At 38.2% G+C, this 25,647-nt stretch overlaps 1 protein-coding gene across 1 annotated transcript in view; it reads right to left on the bottom strand.

Annotated features, from left to right (window-relative positions):
- The window catches only part of LOC138049597 (alsin-like), a 50,516-nt gene that overhangs the window by 19,503 nt on the left and 5,366 nt on the right, over positions 1–25,647 (bottom strand). Inside the window, exons 2-20 of the mRNA XM_068895967.1 lie at positions 25,564–25,647; positions 24,673–24,750; positions 23,124–23,236; positions 22,094–22,298; positions 21,755–21,813; positions 20,061–20,173; positions 17,642–17,831; positions 16,266–16,331; positions 15,623–15,680; positions 13,907–14,020; positions 12,398–12,532; positions 11,882–12,010; positions 9,495–9,568; positions 9,293–9,359; positions 5,876–5,940; positions 4,862–5,005; positions 1,926–1,991; positions 1,687–1,788; positions 819–983 (exon numbers count right to left, since the gene is read on the bottom strand). The exon at positions 25,564–25,647 is cut by the window's right edge and continues 13 nt beyond it. Coding sequence (XP_068752068.1) covers positions 819–983; positions 1,687–1,788; positions 1,926–1,991; positions 4,862–5,005; positions 5,876–5,940; positions 9,293–9,359; positions 9,495–9,568; positions 11,882–12,010; positions 12,398–12,532; positions 13,907–14,020; positions 15,623–15,680; positions 16,266–16,331; positions 17,642–17,831; positions 20,061–20,173; positions 21,755–21,813; positions 22,094–22,298; positions 23,124–23,236; positions 24,673–24,750; positions 25,564–25,647 — 2,027 coding nt within the window. The remainder of the gene's footprint in view (positions 1–818; positions 984–1,686; positions 1,789–1,925; positions 1,992–4,861; positions 5,006–5,875; positions 5,941–9,292; positions 9,360–9,494; positions 9,569–11,881; positions 12,011–12,397; positions 12,533–13,906; positions 14,021–15,622; positions 15,681–16,265; positions 16,332–17,641; positions 17,832–20,060; positions 20,174–21,754; positions 21,814–22,093; positions 22,299–23,123; positions 23,237–24,672; positions 24,751–25,563) is intronic.

The following is a 25,647-nucleotide window of genomic DNA, read 5'->3' as shown; positions in this document are numbered from 1 at the left end:
TAGACCTTTAAAGACAACATAGCCACGCTCCGAGCAATGGCTAGTTTTGAAACTAGCAATTGCTCGGAGCGTGGCTATGTTGTCTTTAAAGGTCTATCTATTGACAATCATTTTGGGATTGCAAAAAGAAAGAGTCTTCTTGGAATGATTATTACAGGTTCTAACCCAAACCTTAAACGACATAGCCACGCAGTTATTGAAAGCTAACCGTTTTAAAATGGGTGCTGAGGCTCACTGTTTATCAGCGCTATTTGAAATGGGTATTTAGACTTAAATGCGTGAAACACAAGGCAGGTTAGATGGCCGGTGACATCGAACAAAGAAGGTACTTCGTGAAATTAAATAGGCATCAATGCCGCCGTTGTTTGATAGCTGAACTGTATATAAAAGAATGAAAGAAGAAGTAAGATTTTCCGAGTGTTCATTGAACCTGTAATAATCATTTTAAGATGACTCCCGTATGAATAGCAAATTTTGGTCGGTACACGAGTCCCGTACGAATAGCCACTTTGAAAGAAAATTATAAGGAGTATTCCTTTAACACTGTCACATGACCTGAAAGGCATAATGTTATTAGCATACATAGAGTGTAATGTGCCTGCCCCACACCAAATCACAAACAGAAAAATACGTCATGTATGTGGCAATTTTAAGGCACAAGTCAAAGAGCTCCAATAAACAAAATTTGATGGCTTTAGCCATTCCAGAGAACATCCCGAACTTTTCCAATTTACATCCAATACATTCATTTGCAATTCTTTCCCGCGAGACAAAAATTTCTAAGAGGAAAAAACAGCAGCAGCTACTTTTCATTTTACCTTAGGATGTCATCGAGCACTCCATATCCTGACCTCTTGTCGTCAAACCATTCTCCAATGTACATAGTTGCCCCTGACGAATACATAGTGCCAGACTTCATACAGCCATGACCGCACCGCTTGCTTTTTTGCCAGTATCCTTCGTATATGTCACCATTGCAAAACCTGCAAACACAATGTATAGGAAGACAATTTCATTAACAGAAAATTGTTGATGCTTGACTAAAATACATGACAGGAAGTTTGCAGTGATAGAGTCATCAATGCATTCATGTTCTCTTGAATAAAAGTTCCGTTTTCATGCTACAGTTATGCTGGAAAGACTTACGGAACTAAAAAAGTCTGGAACTTTTGATCAATGGATCGGATGGACAAATACACCACCAAATGGATGGACAAACTGAGATGGTAAGAACAATTAATGCATGAATCATCCATCAACAAAAGTCTTATAGAGAGTTTCATATAAAATAAAATAAAAATAGTCATATAGGGTGACTGAATGTATGGCCCACAAGACAATCAATGTATTCATAGACCAACAGATGAAAAACAAGGGGCCCGTTTCTCGAGGTCCCGAAAAAGTTTCGGGCACAAAAAGCCATTTGTCAAACTGCCAACCGCTTGTTCAGGGTAGCCGATCTTTTAACAAGTTTTCAAGGTATTAAAAAGCAAACTGACTGTGAAGTTTGACGACTCAAATCCTCTCCGTTCATGAGATACAGAGGAAATTGTGACACCCGAAAATGGCCCGAAAAGTATCGAGACTTTCGCGAAACGGGCCCCAGCTGGACAGAGGCCTGGGATAGGTGAAAGAAAGAAGAAATCGGGGAATACTGAGGAGTACCTGTGTTGTTTAATAACCAACCTCATTCTGCCAAAACCTGCCATTTTGCCACAATTCCAATGACCTTCGTATTTTTCTTCAGAGTGTTCCGCGACATTGGGTGGAAAAATAAGCATACCCTCTCTGCAAAAATAGAATATTTTTAGCAATAAAACAATCATCGATCCTAGAAAGATTATCAAAGGGAAAGACATTCGTTGTTAGACTAATATCTTACACAAGAACTTGTGTGAAAATAAAACAATGAACAATTCAGTTACCCGTGATGTAAGCCATTTCTGAACTCGCCAGTGTAATGTCGACCATCAGGCCAGTGCATCTCACCGCTAAAAATTTGCACATAATTAGTTAATCTCTGCACCAAAAAGAAAGATATTGTACAACTTTAACCTTAAAATTTCACTTTTTATGTACCATACAAGGTATATATTAAAAAAGGAAAGGAAAGGAACTTTATTTAAGTGTCTAGTCGTTCTAGCGCTGGAGCACTAATTGAGGATATTAAAACTGAAATTAACAATGAAAGCAAATCAGGGGCGTTTTCCATTTACAAAAATTTCTGGAAATTTCGGTGGAAATTTCCATCGGGTGAAAAACGTGTTCCATTTAACTCAGGTCCGTTCGCCGCCCAGTGATTGCGATTTCCATCGGGTAAACGTGTTCCATTTAACTCAGGTCCGTTCGCCGCCCAGTGATTGTGATTTTAAAAATGTGGCCGTGAATAGCCTGGAAGTGGTAAGACATTTCAAAAGTTGTAAATGGAACACACATTTCCATCGGAAAGTTTTCAACGGGAAAACAGGACTACCATTTCAGAAGTTCCGTTTATTCTGGAAATTTTCCAGTGGAACGAACCAAAAACGTGTGTTCCATTTACATCCCAACCGGAATTTCCGGAATTTCTTGGTAATGGAAAGCGCCCTAGGTCAAAAGTTGGTTTTTTTAAGAGAGGGGAAACCGGTGTACCCGGAGAAAAGCTCTCGGTGCAGAGTAGAGAACCAACATATTACAAACTCAACCCACATTTGACACCGAGTCTGGGAATCGAACCCACAAAAGTTGGCAAATTTAAAAATACCAGTAGTGTTACACATAACAAGGATGAGAAAGTTATGGATCTTTTCCTGGTTATTTTGACATCATCACAAACATTGCTTTATTCTCTGGACATGCCCGAATCTTTTGTTTTGCCAACACAAATGAGCAACAACCAGCAGCAAGATATACCAAAATCTCGAGATCTCGGCATGCCTGCCGAGCTGAAATCTCTTTAAATCATCTGGGATTTTTGTGATTTTTGAGAACTGCCGTATCTCGAAGAATATACGTCAAATCAGGCGGCTTGGCTGATTTCAGATCTGGGCTTATTCACCATGCTGGGTGTACGTTACAATACTTTGCCATGCAGCATTTGTGGTATATTTATCCCATTCACAGTGAAAGAGGAAATGAAGGACTTAAAACAAGAGTTATCTTTCAGTTTACTGTTAGCGACGCATTTCTCATCTTTATTCCCGTACAATTTAAAAGTTATTTTTTTTGCGACTGCGAATGACATGGAAAGGCTGCCGTACACTTGCGGATTTTTTGTCGGCAAACGTCAAAATTCTTCACTTGTCGGCTGGTGTGAGGTGAATTCTGAATTCTTGGGTTTCTAAACCATATTTTTTTAGTTCTTTTGTCATTAATACGTTCATGGAGCCAGCGCAAAAAAAAGGGTTTGAGAAAACTACTTTACGTTCATCCTACCATTTTATGCAAGTTTCCGGATTGTCGTGTTGCGCTGGACTGAACAAAATTTGATGAACTACGCACTAGGGCCGATAAATGAATGTCTAGTACCAATCTCGATCTAAAGCGCCAGGAAATATTTTATATAAAATGGTTTAACAACGTAATATTGAGACGAAAGTCTCCGATGTTTTCGATTTGGTTTTATCAACGGAGTTGATAATGTAAATTGGCCACCGTACAGAGATTCTAAAAGCTGACGTTTCGAGCGTTAGCCCTTCGTCAGAGCGAATCGAGGGATTATGGGTTACGTGTAGTTTTTATAGTAGAGTAGGAGCTACGCTATTGGTGGTAAAGTGGCAACGTGAAAAATAGGAATATATTAGTTAAATGAAAAGCGTTCGTTAATACCGTGAGGATTAAGGGTGCCGATTTGAAAGATGAATTTTTGTTCCAGATTCTTGCGGCTTTCCGTCGTACCTAGATGTAGGGAAAGGCCGCAGACAGCCATGTGTTTTTTGGAGTGGTTAGGCAGATTAAAATGGCGAGCGACTGGCTTGGATGCATCCTTGTCATTCTTCTCAACATCGCGAAGGTGTTCGCGGAATCGGTCACCTAGTCGTCTACCTGTCTCACCAATGTATAATTTATTGCATAACGTGCAGGTTATGCAATAAATGACATTTGCGGAGGTACATGTGAAACGATCGGTGATCTTAACAGATCGCTTAGGTCCCGATACCTTGCTAGTGTTAACAATGAAAAGACAAGTTTTGCATCGTTCAATAACCCGTGTAATTTAACTCTTCACGGTGTGTCGTTCGTAATGTTCAATGACGTTCAACCTCGTTCGTCGCCAAAACTTACTCGGCCGTTCAGTCGTGCAACCTTACCGTTTTCAAGTTTTCTTCAGTCGTTCAGTCGTGCGAGTTCATCCGTGCAAAATTTTCTCTGGTCGTTTGATAGTTCACGCTACCCGTGAGAGCGACTTTCCTCAGTACCCGTTTTTATCTGTCCACTTGCCGCGCGTTTGGCTATTTGCACGGATACCTTAACGAACGTTTTCGCTTGAGAGGTCACAACTGCTTTGTAATGTAAGAAAGACAATGGAAAGGAATTTCAATTTTCTTTGACTTTGATTCAGACTGGGGAACCAACAAAATCTGCGACCAACATGACCCTCTGAGAACCAAACATGGAATATAGAGATTGACTTAAGAAGGGTAGTGCTTCCACCATAATTAATCCACCACTCCTGCTAAGTTACAATATCCACCCATTAAGTGGATACCTTCTTAAGGCAGACACCTGGACGTGATCTACAGAGTGTCTCCTTTCCGAGATAATCAACTATGTACTTTAAAAACACAGTTGGCTCAAAAACCTCTTTGCTTTGTTCATCCTATTGTCCAAATGGGACAGGTAATATTTACAAATAATGAAATGAGTGACAGGAGATACTCACTGTCCATGCGGTTTCCCACGTAGCCACATTCCGTGGTAACATGCTCCAAGATAAAGGGCATCATGTTCGTAAGTGTAGGTTGCTTCACGAGCTGCAGCTGGCATCAAACTTCCAGTCTTTGGATTGAGGGAATCTGCTCCGAGACTGGCCACAAGGAAAAACAAGACAAATATCTTAAGTGACATCACACTTGCCTATGCCTTGCACACTATGCCCTATAACCAAATTACCTTGTACATAGTTTTAACTATCAGACAGAGATACTAAGGCACCAACGAAATTGTCAGGAAGAGGGGGCCTTTTCATGCATCATGCTAATATTCGTTTACGATGTCACGCATCACACGAAGTTTCATTGTCACTCTTACAGGAATTTGCGTCAAAACTGGGTGCATGGATGGCGCAGTGGTGAGAGCACTCGCCTCCCACCAATGTGGCCCGGGTTGAATTCCCAGATCCGGCGTCATATGTGGGTTGAATTTCTTGGTTCTCTACTCTGCACCGAGAGGTTTTCTCTGGGTACTTTGGTTTCCCCTCTCCTCAAAAACCAACACTTGACTTGATTGCGTTAATTGTTAAAGGAACTCGGTCACGATATTTTGGGTTCAAAAACAGACATAAAAATTGTATTTAAGTAATGGGGAAATAGTGAAATAACAATTTGTTAGGGAAGATAAGAACCAAAGAGACAAGAACAAATGCAAGCATGGCCAGGATGGTGAAAGATGCAGAAGATTGAAACGGATTACAAACGATCTTTTTGATAAATTGAGGCTAAACTTTTCAAAATCCAACACCGTGACGTAGCTCCTTTAATTTCAGTTTACAGTGTCCCCAATTAGTGCTCCAGCGCTAGAACGACTAGACATCTATATAAAGTTCCTTTTTTTGATAATCTGAGGATCATTATGCATACTGCCACTGTCCACAAAAAATTGCCTTAAGCATCGACAAGGTAACCCTTGTAAAAAAAAAATAATGAAAAGGATGCTTATCACGCTTTGTATTGCATACCTGTAGGTGGTTGTCTTGGAGATAATGTTAGCCACTGCTTGATTTATAGTCAATAACCAATCAGCCTACAACATCGAAAGAGTAAAATCTATGAGACCCTCTCTCAGGAGGGAAAGGGTTAAGGACGGTGCCTACCAATTCAAAGGTATTTTTGCGAAGTTTTATGACTATGCGGGAAAAGCAGATCTCAACAAGTGTTATTAAAATCCAAAAAGAAAATTGGGGATACCGGTAACCACGCATTTTTCAAAGATAATTAATCAACAATATTAGGAAAAGCTTTAAAATACAAAGCAATGTATGGCGTTCCTTTCCAAATTAAAGCTAGCTTAATTATCTCTGAAAAATGCACGGTTACCCCCAATTTTCTTTTTGGATACCAAGAGCCCTTGCTAAGTTCTGCTTTCTCCGCATAAATTTAAACCGCGCAAAAATATCCCAGCATTAGTAAGCACTACTGATAGGAAATCCGAGTACTTGGAGATCCGCAGAATGTATGCGCAATAACAATAGTAGGCACCGTCCTTAAAGTCACTCCAAAAGCATGTTCATATCAAAAGAACCAGGAAGTCAGCATGGGTGAAGGAAAGGCCATTGCACATATTACAGTGGTTATCAGTCACACGCACCTCTCAACAACTTTTTAAAAATATTTCCTAATTTGGGTGAACCTCAATCAAATGTTTCCATGACAATAGTACTGTTCACTTGGCAGCAGTCAAATTCATCAAGGGAACATTTGATTGACATTTGATTGGAGGCAGTGTGGCCCAGTGGTTAGGGCGCTTGCCTTGAGATCCGGAGATCCTGGGTTCAAGACCCGCTCGGACCACTCGTTGAATTTGTTCCTGGTAGTCCCTGGTTCAACTTCCCAGCTGCACTTGTAAATAGCCAACTGGTTTGCCTCCGGCCAGTTAGGATTCTTAACAGTTGTTGTTGTTCTGTTCTGTCGTTTCGTTGAGTTTCAGTGGCCCCGAAAAGCCCCTATGGGGAGCGGTCAATTATGTATGTATTGTATTGTATTGTATTGTATTGTATTGACGACCACCTAAATTTAGTTTCGAAAATGAAAAAAAGTCGTTGAGGGGTGCGCTCGTAAGGCATGTTATTAGACATCACCGATAAACACTACTGGTCACAATTAACCCATTGACTTCTGGGGGTTCCCCATTGACAAGTAAAATTGTCTGGCGTTAGAGTAAAATACTGGCCAGTTTAGGTGTCAAATGGTTTATAATATTATGTATATACTGGAGTAAGTGGTAAAATTATGTAACCAAAGTAGACAACGTACTGTGAGCCTCTCACAGAGATCTTACTTAGACACAGCCATGAGGGAGTAAGAAATCTTGAAAAATATCAAATTCCAGTAAAACTTTAATCCATCGACATCCAATCCGGCCGAAACCGGCCAGACTTAGTATTTTACTCTGTCTAATGCCAGACGATTTTACTCGTCAATGGGGAACCCCTGGGAGTCAATGGGTTAACCCATTCACACCTTTGGCGTTGGCCAAAGCAAAATATGATTCTCACTCAATGGTTAGGAGAGGTTAAGCTAAAAGTATTTTGACCAAACGTTTATAGAAATCATAGTTAATAGATGTAGGCTGGTTATGAAACTCGGCAAGTTTCTATGTTTCATGTTTTTGTTCGCTTTTTTGGCCTTGACCCTGCACAAAACCCGACAAAAACACGCTTTTTCCTGCAGGATAACCAATCAAAAGCTTCGACTAATTTATTCGAAATTAAATTGCGAACCAAAAACAAAAGATTGCGCAGGGTCACGGTCTGTTCAACATCTAATTGCGACTGTATTGTTCCTGCTTTTGATATTCCCAGGGTTTCATAACCAGTCCCTAGACTAACTATGTAGAAATGAGGGATAAAATAAATAGAAATCACTAAAAAATCATAGTTTCAATTAGACAGCCATATAAGTGAAACAGCCGGTACCTTAATGACAACAAAGGAAATCATTGAGAAGGATGAAAAGAGAGGTTATTCTTTCAGAGTTACACTTGAGGTAAGAAGAAATTCCAAGCACCAGCTTGCCCTTCGGGCCAGCAGTAATTTCACCTTACTTGCCGAAGTCTCTGAGGAGCTAGCCCCAAGTTTTTATTGAATATGAGGATAATTGAAACAATTAAATGCACAAAAATAACTTAATTAATAATACATGCAGGTACATGTAGCTTTGATTAACTAATTCTCTGTTATTTTCATCTGTATTATACAATACAATAGAACCCTAAACACTCAACTGTACACCTACAAGGTTTCAGTTAAAAGTGCTTGAATCAAAATTTTGAATGTGAAAGAGTATTTTAGAGGTCGCAATGTACATGTTAGCCCGCAAGAGCATCTGGATGCTCTTGCGGGCGATGTACATGTTAGAACTTTCAGTTTTAATTAATTAACAGACAGACCCGGGGTTGTCCTAAAACCCAGAATCCGGAATCCAGAATCATTACCAATACAGAGATTAAAAACTATCCTCAACATTCATAAAAGCTAACCTTGGGCCTAAAAACGTTTGTTTAGGCCTAATTAGGCCTGAGGTTAGCTTTTACGAATGTTTAGGATAGTTTTTACTCTCTGTATTGGTAATGATTCCTGATTCCGGATTCCGGGCTTTAGGACAACCCCAGACCCGGGCTGTAATATTTTAATCAAACATGGGCTACAAAGTACACCCTGGAACTTATGACTCACAGTATTCTGAATATTTAACCAGGGTGCAGAATTTTCTGAAAGATTCCTCAATAAAGACAAGCATATTGTCCTAAAATTGAGTAGAAACCCAAAGAGTTATAACAATTATATTTATTATTGGCCAGTTCGCAAGATAAGAATACTTCATTGAGATGTATGTGATTTGACATGAGAAGGGGCTTTCATGAGTCAGCTGATGTATTATTTTCCAATGGAAAAGTTAATTTTTGAACAAACATTAAAGCTCAAATTGTACACCTATGAGAGCTTGCCAATGCTTTCATGCTTGCTCTACTCAAATTATTTTTCAAGCCTTTGTTTTTAATCTTCGTAAGATTTGGTTCAGCAAAAACTGGAAGTTTGGGGCAAGTTGCACAGTCGAAACTACAATGATGTCATCGGACCACTAAGACCAGCTAAAAATATGATTTAAAAGGATGATTTCAGGCCCTTAAAAGAAGAAAAGATTTGTATTGTTTCACTTTCTTTCTTGAACTGTCTGCTAAATACTGTATGGCAGATGTTTGGCATCAGAAAAAAGCAACCATCAATGCCACAATCGTCAGTGGTCAATTGATGCTCACCCGCCACGCAAACTGTGATACGAAAGCTAGCCGAAAATGTCATTCCACTAACCCCAGGCTATCGGACAGCCTTTTTGTCATGCTCTGGATTAGCAAAAATGAATTAATAATCTGTTACCTTGTCAACTGCTGACGGAGCACAAACAAGCAAGATTTCTTCAGGTGTGGTGATTTTTATCCCATTCCTGTGAATTCAAACAACACTTTTATTAATTTTGCACAGCACATCTGAATGGGCAGGGATTACCCAACAAAAACCAGACAAGGTTGAAGAACGTATTCAGCATTTAACTGGCAAGTTAAAGTACTGATTAACTCACATGACTCCCTGGGAATCGTCCATGCCCTCAGCCCAAACTGTGGCCAATGGAAAAACTTGAACGTTTTTTGCCGACTACAAAACGAAGAACAATAAGAATAATAATAATAATTATTATTATTATAGTAGAGTACCTAAGTACATTGGAACTTTGATATAATATACCCTTAGGATAGGGGAGTTTCATTTCCTACATTGGATTTTCAACATAATTATTAATTACAGTTAATAGCTACAGGTCTGGAATAATGATCATAATATTAATTTTATACCAAGGTTTTCACAATATTTAACAATTATGCGCTGAAGGCAAAGTGATTATCGGTGAATATTCACCTCGACTTCGTCTCGGTGAATATTCACCGATCATCACTGAGCCTGAGGCGAATAATATTGTTTTAGTATAAATACACAGGTGATTATTTCAAAAAAGAGAAAGAAAAAACATTTCAACGCGAAATCATCTTCACTTACAGTGGCAAAACGACTACTGGCAGCCATTTTGTCAGTTGAGGTGATTATCAGCTGATAATCCAAGATAGTGAGCCAATGAAAGCGCACGGTTTTGTATAATCACCTGTGTATTTATACTAATAATTATTATTTATATTATCAGAGAATACAAAATTTCCAAAATAAGATAAGGGTAAACGTTTAAGCTTAGGGCAAATGCAGATAATCGTTAGTTGTTGTCCTAATTAACCCTAAGCCCAGCATATTGATAGTAATGATTTCAAGTTCAAGTGAGGCCTAACACTACTGTGAAGTATTTCACACTCAATTTATAATATTCCATCAGAGATCAACCCTAGTATTGGAATTTGGCCCACACAAGGACAGAGAAAAACTCTGACCAGGGTGGGATTTGAACCCACGACCTTCGGATTTTGATCACCGTTGCTTTACCGACTGAGCTACAAGGCCAGAACGGGAGCAGGCCGTGGGTATGTGAGATCTTATTCACAAGGACAAATTTGTCCTTGTGAATAAGATCTCACATACCCACGGCCTGCTCCTGTCCTGGCCTTGTAGCTCAGTCGGTAGAGCAACGGCCGTGGGTTCAAATCCCACCCTGGCCCAATTCCAATACTAGGGTTGATCTCTGATGGAATAATTGGGTATAAAATACTTCACAGTAGTGTTAGGCCTCACTCAAACTTGAAATCATTACTGTAAATGAAGCTGTTTATCCTTAATTCACAAGAAGCATTTGGAGGACACTTTGTCACATTAATATAATAATTATTATTGACGACACACATTGTTGAAGTTCGGAAGAAGAGCAACGCGACATTTTGTGAAGCTTATTGAAATCTGTAAGCATCACATTAGGAGCATTTCAGGATATAATTATAAAAAGTATCTGTGCCAACCAAGATATTTTAATTCTGCTTAAACATCCACACAAATTGGCCCAGAATGTTGCAAAATGACCAAATAACATTAATTCTTGGAACGTTAATTATGTAACCTTCATCAAATTTGTTAGTACACTTGCACTTTTTTACTGTCGCACTGTACCAATCTGTTGTCAGCTCCCCTCCCCCTGTTCTCACCCACAATGTCCTCTCTCTGCCCCCCTCCCCATGACAATTGTGGGTTCAAATTGCACCAAGGTTGACAATCATGCAGACATACATGTAGTTTGATCCTATAATTTCTGGTTTTAAAGTTTCATCACTACAACGTACATAGTTACAAAGTTTTTGCACCAAATTATATAACTTTGTAACTAAGGAGGTTTTCCATTAGAAAGAACTGACATGCCAGACCAGGCATGTGAAAGGACTACCGGTAACTCTACAATGCCTCCAAATTAACAAACTTTGAGGATGATGTACACTCTTCTGGAGGAATGCGAGGGATTATCATTATCATGCAAGTGTTCCTTCAAATTATTCCTTTTTCTTTGCAAACTGATGGGTCTGGCCAGCCAGTTCTGACAAAGGGAAAGCACCCTAAGTTACATTCAATAAACTTTAAACCAGAGTAGCACCTTTCCATAGTTTGCATGTCAGATGCAATACTGTTCCTGATTTTGTAAAGAAGTTTCAATGGATAACTCCTGCTCGCTATTGCAAATACTCAGACAGATCATAAATGCATTCATTGTTTGTTGGTGGGTCAAAAAAAAGGTCACATGTCACAGGTCAGGGTACATGTCACTGTGCTACAGATAATCAAGAACACCTAAAGTGTCTCCTGGGCCTAATTAATCACTCTATAAAAATATTGTTTAAGGTCTAGAGGGAAACTTTTGGCTTTGTTGTTCATCAGCTGAGCAGAGACTTCTACTCTTAACCTGTGGAATGTGTCCTGTGTTTTACATGTAGACACGCCTATTATATTATTTGTACCACGTAAATACTGCACCAGGTTGAAAAATACCTGAAAATGGAGAAAGAAGTCATCAAACAACACAAAGAGAGGTGATGAGAACCTGTTTCCTTTTAATGGAAAAAGGCTGTGAACATTACTGCTCCTCAAAAGTCTTCTATGGCAATCTTTAAATGCTTCCTGAAAATGCATCAACAGTTGTTAAAATTATCTCACAAAGATCCATGGCAAGACAAATGCATTAATTCAGAGTAGTTAGTGTTACGGTTATAATGCTCTCTCCCTTTAAATTTTTCTGACGTAATTATCATTATTATTATTGGAGCTAGTAAGTTATTTACGGCTGGTGCCTCAGAATAAATCTATGGAGTCAAATAAGGAAGAATTGAACCTGGGTAGAGTAGATTGTCAACATAGCAGTGTTACACAATGTGTGTAAAACCCGACAATTTGCCACATTAATTTTGGTGAGTGTTCGTCAAGCCCTCGAAAAGGTAAGTAATTGAGCTATTTGCCATTTCTCCAGTCTCTTAACTATTTTATTAATTAAAAATGCTCACAACTTACTAAAATTTTAGCTGGACAGTCCTGCCAAAATTTCTGGGTGACTTCAGCCTGTGTTTGCCTGTTTTCATCTAAAGTTATGAACTGTTCCCATCTTCTAGCTTCCTCATGAAGTCGTGCACAATCTTCTGCACTATTCTGTAAACCAGGCAATGTTTTAAACAATAGTTAATATCATGGATGACAAATTACTCCTTAATTTAGGCGTGAAATTTCAGCGTTAATTTATAATTTCACATGTGAAATTACAAAATTGCCATGGCAACATCTCTTGTATCTCGATCAGAGCCAAGATGGCGTCTAGATTAAAACAGTCACCCTTGAAGAAGTTACGAAATTAAAAGAAGCGGCAGAAAATTTAAATATGTGAAAGAGCACAATTAACTGGGTGAGAGCTTTTGAGAAGTGGTGTGATGAAAATAGCCTTGAGAAAAACCTGGGGATGATTCTTCCCGAGCAGTCGGATAAAGTACTCGAGCGATTTTACAATTACGGTTGTGAGCGTGATTTGTCACCCACGACATTAAAAGTATTTTAATGGTTTTCTAGGGAAATTATTTCCTAATTTCACGAGAAAACCATTTGATTACACATACTAATTACAATAGTTTTAAATGATAAGTATAATAGTTACTAATGCATGGTTTCATAATGTCCAATATCAACAGCTAGCCTGGGTCATCATTTTGAAACACAGGAAAGGGGCATGCTTACTGTACATCTTATTTTCTTGAGGGACAAAAGGATATAAAGAATGAGAATCTGTTGTATCTGGAATAATTTTTCATTGCTTTGAGGATGATCATATAATTTATAATAGTAATGAAAGAAATTATATATGAAATGAATCACATATTGAACAGCGGATATGAAATCAAGTGAAGCTATGATCCTCGTAGTTATATGAGCGCAACATTAGCAATTGCATGGAGAAATACATTAATTTTGTATGAAATACGCAACTAAATAATTGTGTACATAACTGTAAGGTTACTGTAACATAATGAAAATGAAAATGTTACTGTAGAAATTTGAAGGTAGAACAGCCAAGTGTTCTCCTAATAACTAGATGAACCTGCAAATCCAATCAGGATTAGAAAATGCACTTTTTGATGAACAGGAAGAAGGGACGGTACGATGGCGAGAGCAATTATTGCTTTCCACCATTATGACCGGGTTTGATTCCCAGACTCAGTGTCATTATGTGGGTTGAGTTTCTTAGTTCTCTACTGTGCTCCATTAGGGTTTCCTTTGGATACCCAGGTTTTCCCCTCTCCTCAAAAACAAACCTATGATTTCATATGATAGCATGGGTTTATCTGATTTGATTTTTTATCCTTCTGATGCTAATGCCTACATAAAGGTGAAGTAAAGCACATTACTGCAAGGAAGGAAAAGGTTTCTTTGCTAGCACTTATGTTTCGGCTTAATTCATGCTCATGCACCCATCTTCACAGTTTTGCTTGTGCTTATTGCACAAGGGGAAATCAGGTTTCAGTTGTCAGCCATTACCTCAGTCATTTGTAGTGTGTTGTGCAATTTTCCGACAATCAGCCTATAATGCTGCATCTTCAAAAGTGGAAACTGCATCACGAACTGGAAAGCATTGTCAGAACTTACAAAACCCTAAAAATAGAGAAGGAACCCTTAGAACAGGACTTACACTCTACATTATTATTACATACATTATTATTACATACTCTGATGATGAAGGTCTTACACATTTACTTTGACACGGGCCAATGTCATCAACAATTTCTGTAATTTGAAAGTGTTGGGAAACTTACACTTTTTTACACTGTCCATCTCCTTCATGGGCAAATACGAGGGTTGCTTAGGAGCTTAAGGAGGCATGCATACAAATAATTATGCAAACAGCATAAAAATAAAAATAAATACAATAATTATTCTTGTTCAACTTTGGTTAAAGGTACTCCCAATGAGACGAAGATTGCAGGCTTGGCAGTGACGTCATAATATGGAGGCCTGATTATTATCTGGTAATTATGATTATATCCATTGATCCCTGAACCCCACCCCCCTCCCCCATTGACGAGTAAAATTGTCTGGTGTTAGACAATGCAAAATCTAATACGTGTCAGTACTATCATGGGTCAGTGGGTTAAACTTGAAAACTACAGTGTATGAGGGATCTATAGGAGCCCTCAACATCTCAAATGTCTCTCCTTCAAGTTACATTTTGCTTTAATGGGAATTGAGATAATAACACAAACTGCTATACATCCCAATTTTGATAGACTTTTTGACATGCAGAGAAGTTTCAGAGGTCACCTTACGAAAGTCCATGTATGTATGTACCCATGCCTCATGTTTTTCTAGCGACCGTATTTGCTTATTCATGGGTTGTACATGTTTGTCTTGATTTCTGGTTCTGATATATATGACAGAAATGAAATCAAGTGAAGCCTTATGCTACTGTAAGTGTGATGGATTGTAGATTAAAGTGCCCCTAACCCCAAAATATTTTTTTCCCTAAAATGAATCTTTGCATCTGTTCGAAACGCATTGCGGCCATTTTTCATTTTTCTAACAAATCCTGCCATTTTATACTTTTAGGCTTCGAAAGTTGTGAAAATCGAAGCATCTTTTGTTCATGACCGAGTCAGAAGGGGAGTGGGTCTATTCCTGATTTGACGTCACAAACTGATTTACATTACATTAACTCTTTGTAAAGATGCATACAAAGTAGATTGTGATGTCTAATCAGGAATAGACCCACTCCCCTTCTGACTGAACAACAGATGGTTGGATTTTCGCAACTTTCGAAGCCTATAAAATGGCAGGATTTGTTAGAAAAAGGAAAAAATGGCCGCAAATGCATCTCGAACTGGTGCAAAGATTCATTTCAGCGAAAAAATATTTTGGGGTTAGGGACACTTTAACCCATTTACCCCTAAACCAGCCTAAACCAGCCACACATGTAGTATTTTACTCTGTCTAACGCCAGACGATTTTACTTGCCAATGGGGAACCACCAGGAGTCAATAGGTTAAGAGCCTTCGATTATCATATACACGCTACTGCAGACAACACTCATTTCTGGTTCTGATGTTTACCATGCATTCAAGCGGAATTTCACGGACAAAACAGCAAAATTAATGTTATTTCTTTGCTTTCATCCCAATAACAAAAAATCAACGTCATTCAGAGATCTTTAAACTAAGTTCAAGAAGCATGAATCATTTTTAATTACTGATTTAATAATACCTGGGCTGAATCATCAAGAACGTCACACAATACAGCTTGGCACTGTGATGAAATGTCACTGAAAACAACAATTAAACTCAGATTTACTCAAATTGCAGTCAAATTGGAACATTACTAAACAACAAAACGGCAAAACAGCGAAACGAAGCACCAAAATACCATGTATGACCCTACCATACATGGAATACTAACCGACAAAGGTTGGATTTGAGATAAAACATCATTTTAGGCCTACTAATGGCTAAAAAGTTACTGCTCCTAATCTCAGTCTTAATCTGAATCCTTATCTTAATCTCAATGACTTTAAGGAGCAATAACGTTTTCTAATTAGGCCTAAAATAATATTTAATCTCAAATCCAACCTTTGTATTCAAGTTTTTTTATTATTTTGAATCTTAATCATAAGGTCAGCTGTAGGTGAACATTTTCTTGCTCCAGTCTCAATTTCAAAGGCCCTGGTCGCTCAAAGATAAAATTATTATTTGTGAAAACCAACATTACCAGTTTACAATGTATACTAAGACAATTCCAAGATGTTTATGTGGGCAATGGTTTTGACTTACCATTGATTCAAACAACTCCGGTCAGGTCATTAAGCATGCAACTGTGTAATTGCTTATTAATCCTTTTCTAAAATAAATACCTGGATACATTTGAAAAAGCCGTGAAGACACCATAGGCAACTCCATTGCTGAAACTCTCAGAGTATCTGTCGACAAAAAAATAAGGAAACACATGTAGAGCTTAGAAGTTGAACATTAAGCCTAGTAGGTTGTATGATAATATAATGAGGGAGACTTTACTCTAGGGGCAGATTCAGGATTTTTCTTCGGAAGGGCCGTGCACCACTAAGGAATTGTGTAGCTGGCAGGTGACGTGTTTTTTTTGGCAGAAAACCAGTTCTATTAGAAAGCCTCAGGACATCTCAAGGAGGAAGGGGGAGGGTGTGCACCCCCCCCTAGATGGCAGCTTCTGCAGATACCGGAGCAGAAATTATGTAAAACACAAGAAACAAAGGACACAAAACAAAGCAACTCCAAATAAAGACTAATCCCAAGTAACCAAAAACACAATGCTTTCCGGTACCTGCAGAAAGATTCCGCTGCACTCGTGGCTAAAGTCATGGCTAAACCATGCCTTCATTTACAGGAGAAGTACATGTACAATGTACATGTACATTCAAATTTTTCAGTGAAAGTTGAAGTTGGTGGCTAGTCTGAGTAGAGTACATTGTACAATGTCACCCACTGTTGTCATTGTCAAAATGATTTTTAATCTTTGGTTTGAAAGAATCTGTCTTTAATTACTCCAATTTAGGGAAAAACAAGTGGCCGACTTCTCAAAGTGAAGTAGCCAATGCTTTTCGTCAGCTGTCAGTACCTACTGAAACCACTGCTTGCAAGAAGATTAAATCACCAAAGTAAACTATAAAGCCATATTATCTTCAATACAGGTGACACTTATGAGACTTTGAAAAAAGAGTAGCCTCAATCTTTCAAAATGCAATCTAAAATCTAATTAATACTTGTCACCAGAAACAAAATGAGACATTTAAAATTAATACAATACAGTTGGGGTGCACGAGCATTAAAAGCTGTCTTAAGCAAACAATATTGTGAACTTATACTTATTAAATTATTTCACAAGATTAACGATGATTTTAAACCACATTTGTAAGAATCTCTTAGCATTCTAAAAAGAGACCAAAAGAGAGCAACAGAACACTTTTAAAGTATTTTTAACAGCACTCAACAGTGATCTTTACAAACTCTTACAACAATAATAATAATATTACATCTGTATTAATTTTATAATGCTCAGATTTACATACAAATTAATGTCCAAATGTGCTTTCCGATTAAGGAAAAGTTATCAATAAAACTTAAAGTTCAATGTCTTACAAATATAAAGCCTTCTCGCATAACATTTTAATACAATATACATTGAGCTTGGATTTAGATAAAGTCCAAGATTTGCAACTTCTTAAATCACAGGGGAGATTGAAACCTGACAACGTACCTTTCAAAAGTTTGCAGAAATTCATCAGACCAACACAAGTTAAATAACTTGTGGAAACTTGTCATCGATGAAACAAGCTCAGTGGCCCCTGACTGATTTGTGGAAACACACTTCATGACCTCATAAAAATTCTTGATAATTGGTGCCAAAACGTGACCCATCTGTTGTAAGCTAAGGCAAATCCATACTTCTGCAAAATACAGTCAAGTAAAACAACAACTTGAAATGCTAACAGGTAGCAAACATGTACAGTAGCCTAGTGGCAGGTACAAAACACAGGTCACAGGTCATTGTTTTACCAATACAGGAAGTATCCTAAACATTCATAAAGCTAAGGTTAGGCCTAATTAGGCCTTAAAAAAAATTTCCAGGCCTAAGGTTAGCTTTTGTGAATGTTTAGGATACTTTCTGTATTGGTAAAACAACAACCTTAGATGTGGATCTGTGACCCTTTTAAAACAATGACCTGTGACCTGTGACCTGTGTTTTGTACCTGCCAAGTAGCCTAGTGGTAAGAGCAATAATGTGCCCGGGGATGTTCCAAGTAAAAGGGCAAGAAAGTAGAGACATTTTCAGCCCACATTAAGCTGACAGCCCACTGACAGATATTAAACTAACAATCAACTGTCTGTTGACCAACAGTCTGGCACCCTTTTCACCTAACAAGTGAAACAAACTGAGTGAGTAAGCTATTGCCTGACAATCAGTCTGTCCACTCTTAGTACGTTATTGGTTATGTTCAGACATCCAGTAGTCAACTAACTACAAGGCTGCGGCCTAAGAAAATTTTCTGGAAGCCCTTTGGGCTTCCAACATTACAAGTTAGTAGCCCGAGTCATTTTTTCAAGAGCCCAGAATTAATTAATTCCAGCTGGGATCAAATTTACAAGAAAGTGTGGCATCTGTTCGGGCTACTTGTTTAGAAATTGGTGCCTGCACTTGCAAATAAGGCGCCCCAGGCGACCGGGCTACCATTAGGTAGCAGCCTTGAACTAGTGGGTGTCTTTTGTACATTGGTATAACAATAGTTGGGAGGTAGCTTCTTGCAGAAGCAGTTCTTCAATATTGACAAGTAACTGCAACTGTTTTTCTCTTGTGAATCTAAATTGATTTCATTCATTCCTCCTTCCAGGTGGATTTCTTTATGCTGTTTGGTTTGTTGATTTTGAATTGTTTCATTCTATAACTAGCCCCACAAGCTTTATGCATTTTAGTAATAATAATAATAATAATAATAATAATAATAATAATAATAATAATGATAATAATAATAATACCAATTTTATTGAAATAAACTTCAATGAAAGGGATGAATGCTTAACAATTATTCCATGAGCGCACGTTGAGATGGTAAATACCACCTCGTTGGCTATAACCAGTCGCATATCCAACAAGCGCGAATGGAATAATAAATATTGTTTACAATCATTATTTACCTTTTTGCGTACTTCGGAATTGATCAGAACTCGCACTTGTTGGATATGAGATGATTATAGCCAACTCGGCGCTACGCGCCTCGTTGGCTATCTATCATCTCATATCCAACGCGCGCTCATGGAATAATTGTTAGTTATCCCTATCGAGGGTATCCACCCACAGCTGCATGTAATTGACTGAGAGTCGATTTTGATGAGGGAGGAAAACTGGAGTACCTGGAGAAAAACCCTTGGAGTCGAATTGAGATTGACTGAAACTCAACCCACGTATGACCTCAGGGCCAAGGGTTGAACCAGGGTCGCAGAGGTGGAAGGCACTGTTGATAACCGCCAAGCCACCTTGATTCCTCTTAATGTGGCAAAGCCAAAAAAGCGCCTAACAATCACTAAAGGGAGGTGCGGTGAGTACATGGTTAGTGCACTCGACTCTGGATCGAGTGGTCTGGGTTGGGGTCCTGGCCAGGGACATTGTGTTGTGTTCTTGGGCAAGACACTTTGCTCTCACGGTGCCTCTCTCCACCCAAGTGTATAACTGGGTACCAGCGAATTTAATGCTGGGGGTAGCCCTGCATTGGAATGGCATCCCATCCAGGGGAGAGTAGAAATATGCCTAGTCGCTTCATGCTACAGAAACTGGGATAAGCTCTGGCCTAATGGGCCACTTGGCTTGTAAGCAGACTTTACCAACAATCACTAAAGCCAACACTGAATTACTTGGAATATTAAGCATTGGCAAGTGCCATCACAAAAGCAGCATTTCCTAGATGAAATAATCAAATTTGTTGCTTACAGGTAATTTGTACAGTCTCGATGGTGAGGCCAAAAAGGTTTATTTTTGTAAGTTAATTGATACATGTACATTAGTAATTGAAAATAATTTCTTTTAATCAATAAACTGTCTGTGAATCTACACTAAAAGAGGAGATCCAAATTAATTGAAGGTGCAGGAACATGTACTGCTGAACCAACATAACTTGAATTACCTGACTGCAGCAATGGTACAAGAACAGCCTGCCAGATGAGAGCCAACTGGTAGTAAAATAACCTCTCTTTACTGGCAAGTTCACTCACAACCTCAAGCTTCCCCCTCTTATCACTACAAGGTAAGAATTAAACACCGGTCGGGAACAAACATAATCACTACATTACTGTATACATGTATCAATAACTATTAAATACTCTAACTTGCTTATTAAGGGTCGCAGAGTTAATCATTGACAATGCTCCAATTGCCGAGATGTATACAGTGTACTGGGGCACCCAATGTCAATTTTCGGAAAATATCTGTTCGGAAGACGATTGGAGATCTAGAATTTTTGGAACATTTGATGTAAAATTTCTTGCTTGCCTGCCTCTCCTAGGATTTTCAAACATCTGAAACATGGTATAATTGCCCATTTTTAAACGGATTTTTATCCTAAAAAGGTCACCTAGAATTTTCGGGAGCCTTTTTTCTGGCTGACATTTTCGAAAAAGTAACTTTTGATCCCTATAGTTTTCGGATCACTAGACTTTCAGCTAGGAAATCCGAACATATGAAAAATTTTTAGGGGATAAAAATATGCCTATATCTACTGTTTAAATACCAAAATACAATGATATGTTCAAGTGGTTTTGAACTATATTCTCGTTGGGTGCCCCTGAGTGTAAATTGGATTGCACTTTTTCAGAGGGCTATCGCTCAGTTGACAACCAAAAGTTTGTGGTTCTGTGTCCTTTATCTTGAAAACGTTGAAAAACACAATATGAAACACAATGGCAACCTACTCTCCAGGGCTCGGTTGTTCAAAAGCCGATTGATGCTAATCCCAGACTGAAAATTAACCAAGTAGTTTATTTCTCTACTCCTAAAATTAATGCTGTTAACACTAATTTCTGGCAAAACCGTACTTTTGAAGAAGTCAATCTTGAAAACAAAAATAAACAAAGGAGGCTGTCACCAAAAAGCTGAAAACACATGAAACAAAAGTTTACACTAATTATGTTAATCGGCTTTCAAACAACTGGGCCCAGTGCTGTGGTCTGGCCTTTAATGCTGATATATCAATAATTATGGGCCAGAGTGAAAAATGTTGGGATCATAGGGAGCTAACACATGAATGGCAACGACAGCTGCCAGAATGCCACAAAACAATGGATTTAATGGGCAGAAACAATAGCTCTGCACACCTTCCATGTCAATTTTTTGCATTTTCGTACATTTCTTTGATGCTCTTGTCCTGACAATGACGTGAATTAACCAAATTTTAGGTTGTGTAGCGGACAAAACATTTTAATTTTGTTCCCTAACAATCACACCATTCATGCCAATTTTATTCCTGCAACGTTGATATACCGTCTACACTTTCCATTCCAAACGACTTCGAGTTATAACAAAATTATTACAATAAGGAGAAATAATTATTATTTTAAGACGAAATTCTTGTTGGCGGCAGTGTCGTCCTTGGTAAGTTCTCTATAAAATTATTATAACAGTCATACATGTAGTTATAATTATTACAGTATGGTTCTCCTGTAAGTTTAAAGGTGGATGATGGTGCTGGTTTACAACGGTGACAGTCAAGGTGACGGAAGTAGTGATGATTTTGAAGATGAGGATCTTAACTATGAAAATGTAAGTGACGATGAAGATGATGATGACACAAGGCCATGGTAACAGAGAATGGAATTTGCTAACCTGGCTGCAATACAAACACAGTGCTCTGTGGTAGCTGCCACACTCCGCAGCTGTCCCACCTAACAAAACACAAGTGCTAATGACTTAGTATTTCTAGAGGGGAACACAATATTCTTACTGTTCACTCTGAGGAAGGACTGGCACTCAAAATGTCAGCTTTCTAATCTCTCAATTGCAGTCAATTTACTTAAATTATAAACTTATTTGATACAAGTACGTCTCCACTCTTATGGGCACTATCTTCCCCTGGAGTAAACTTTCAATTAATTAGATAATAAACGATAATTATTATTATTATGACAGGCAACACTTGTATTGTTTCATAACAGTACTACAAACCGTTCTGAACATGGTTAGTCTGACAATTTCCACTCTGCTGTGCTGAAGTGATCGTTCTTTTGTATCATCAAATGACTGTGAGGTTGACAATACAGGCCTTTCCTTAGGTGTTGACATCATTACACTGCTGTCATCACTGGGTATGGATGGCAATGAACGACTGTCTCTCATGCTGTTCATGGTCGCAGCAATACTGGGCATAGCACTGATACAAACAAAAAGTTCCCTTTAATAATCTACTCAATATTTTAGGTGTCTATTAGAAAAAATATTACTTAACCCATTGAATCCCAGGGGTTCCCCATTGACCAAAAAAATCGTCAGACGTTAGAGTAAAATAGTCTGGCCGGTTTAGGCCGGTTTGGATGTCAAAGGGTTAAGGAGGCTCAAAAAGGGTTAAGATACCAAAAAACGATATTTCGTAGTGTAGGGAAAATAATTTTATAAATATCTTTGCCACTCTATTGCTGGGTTATACTTTAAGGGCACTTATGACGTCATATGGGTTACCATGGCAATATGCCAGGTCCACAAAAAGGCCCTCTAAATTTCAATCAGAGACCTCCTGTTTTTCTTTCTTTTTTGGAAATCTCCCTAAATTCTTTAACTTCTAAGAGTGTATGACAAAAGGTTATCTAGTAGAATTTAAGATACATTGAAAAAGGCATTTTATACAACGTAGTTCCCCGAAACTTTATTATTTGAATTGCCATCCTGAATGATACGTGCATGCAAAAAATCAAGATAGGTCACCAAGCCAAAATAATTTCGAGATTAAGACAATTTCTTTCAGCAGGTTTTATTATTTTCTGGTTCGCACGATTTTACACCACATTTTCACTTCTGGTGTGTTGTCCGTGCTACTTTTGATAGAAAAATTTGATTCATTCAGCTGACACAAGTTTCTTAGTTAAGGCATGTGTAACCTGGGCGCGGACGCAGCTAAAAATCCTTTCGAGCCTCCTCAATTATTTTGCCCAAATAAGTGCATGGATCACTTATCTATTTCACTTATAATCAGTAAATGTACCTTGGCTGACGACCACAGACATAGACATCAGTCTTACTGGGTGCCATATCACCAATGAACAAAGAGTAATGGCTACCAGCTGCAATATCCCAAATCAGTACATCTGAAAAACACTAACAGAGAGAAAAATTTTAATTATCAAGACGAGCAAAAGGAGCAAAATGCAATAAATTGTGAAAGGAATTTATACAACAGTTCATATGTCATTGAGCCTTATTGTGCAGAGTGACCAGCAACTAATTCATCCTAAAAATATCACCCCTTAATCAAACACACACATCAGGGGAACTACGAAAATTATATTTAACCCATTCTATTCTATGAGTGCCACTATAATCATATTTAATTTTTTCACTCAGCCTTCCATCAGACAATAATAATTATTATTTTAATTATCCCATGGGGAACCCCTTAGGAGCAAGAGGGTTAACAAAACCAAAATAATTATTAACAATAACAAAACCATTTTTAAGATAAATAAACAATATTTGCATTTGAGATCAAGATCAAGAATGCATCCTCATCATGTCAGTCTCACGGTACACTGTACGTCCCTCGGTATCAATCGTGATGCCATACCATTCTGGCATTTGGATGCCATCTTGTTCTCGACTGGCACAAATAACCTGGATCTCGTGTATTAGTGTTACGGCTTGCCAAAGGAAAGTGTCCTATTGGATGTTGTTAGTAACTGGAAGGGTTACATTCAGCAATTCCCTGTCATAAAACTGATATCGCATTATGACACCTGTACATGTATTCCATTACTGTTTTTGATAAAAATAGGGACCTTAAGATCTACAGCGACGTCAACGAAAACGTCTCCTCAAAATAAAACTTTGCTTTATTATAAGTCTTTCGCGATTATTCCATCTCGTTCACGTCCTACAATATGGGCTAAGTATCCTAAAAATAAATTGGTACGAGCGATTTCAGAGTGAAAATAGAGAATGAAAGATTCTCTGTTGCATGCTCACGTTGTCGTCAAAACCTAAAATTTGGTTATTTCACATCGTCGTCATGCAGAGAACTGCAAAAATATGAGCAATAATCCGTGTCGCACGTGCAGCACGATTATTTATGCTCTTTTAACCAATGATATCACTGTTTCGTGGCGTTGTCGTTGATGTCATTGTCGTAGATCTTAAGCTCCCTAGTATTAGCAACACGACAACAGTCAAAATACTTGTAGTGTGAGTACCTTCATTACTAAACAAATACATGTACTAGAAAAGGGTACAAACATTCTCCCCAAAATATTCATGTACAACTATTTTCAAATGCCTCGTCAATGACAAAACAGGAATCAAACCCACCTCACTAAGTCCATTTTACAATAATTGTGTGCTTAGTTACCTGGCCTATGAATGAAAGTGAGGCTGGAGTTGACCTTCTTTTGATAGAAACCTCACTGCTTTTCTTGTGTCAATTCTTACTAATAATTATCACCATGACAACAACATGATTAACATAAGAAAAGGAGGGAGGTCTGTATCATAACAAGGTCAACACCAGCCTTAATGTTGTTAATTTATTCACAAGGTCTTACTCTGACTTTTTTAGGCTCTATAGCCATGCTCTTTTTCCTTCCAAGCTGCCCACAAGAATTATCTCCCCAGGAGTACACCTGGATGAGAAAGAAAATTTATGTTTTAAAAAAGTTGCTAACAATAAAAATTATTTGTGAGAACCCAGAGTAGAATAACAGTGCAAACAACAAAGTAACATAAAACTTAATTGTTTTCACGTAAATCTTATGTGACTACAACAGCCGTCATCAAAGAAAGAAAAGAACAGACACAAAGTATGAAAAATAACAATAATTATTGATGTCATTGACATCATAGAAGTTGTAGTTTGAGGTAAACAATAAAACAGGATAAAGCTACATTAGGAAAAACACTTAAAAGCAGCAAATCATGGCAGGTCTAATTTGCAGGTCGCAGGTCGCAGGTTGCAGGTCATTGTTTCACCAATGAACAAAGAACAAAAGTTTTTAGGCCTAAGGTTAGCTTTTATGAATGTTTAGGATACTTTCTGCATTGGTGAAACATTAGAGACCTTTAGATCGGAGAACGAGGACGACTGCAAGTACGAATTTTCTGTACTGAGCTTGCAAATAAGGTTTGGAGGCCGAGATTTTTCGAAGTGCGCGTGCTCAGAACGAGAAACTCGTACTTGTAGTCGTTTTCGTCCTCCGACCTAAAGGTCCTTAATGACCTGCAACCCGCTACCTGCAACCTGCAGATTAGACCCGCCGAGCAAATCAGCGTTGAAAACAATGAAAACATTACATGGCTGCTTGGAGATACGAAATTTCTCTTCTTGTGATGAATTAAACTTAACTTGTTTGCTGCACTCACTCATGAAATATTTTGCAACAATCGAAGAGAAATTTCATATCTGCACAACTAAGTAATAATTATTCTCTATTTATTACCTGAGAACAAGAAGTCTGTGCCAATGAATGAAAGGTACCAGCAGCCAACTTAACGACACCAGCATCATTGAGAGCCTCAACACA

The sequence above is a fragment of the Montipora capricornis genome, chromosome 5 (assembly GCF_036669925.1).
Source record: "Montipora capricornis isolate CH-2021 chromosome 5, ASM3666992v2, whole genome shotgun sequence".
NCBI lineage: Eukaryota > Metazoa > Cnidaria > Anthozoa > Scleractinia > Acroporidae > Montipora > Montipora capricornis.
Note: the sequence above shows the minus strand (reverse complement) of the source record. Positions and strands in the feature narration are given on the sequence as shown.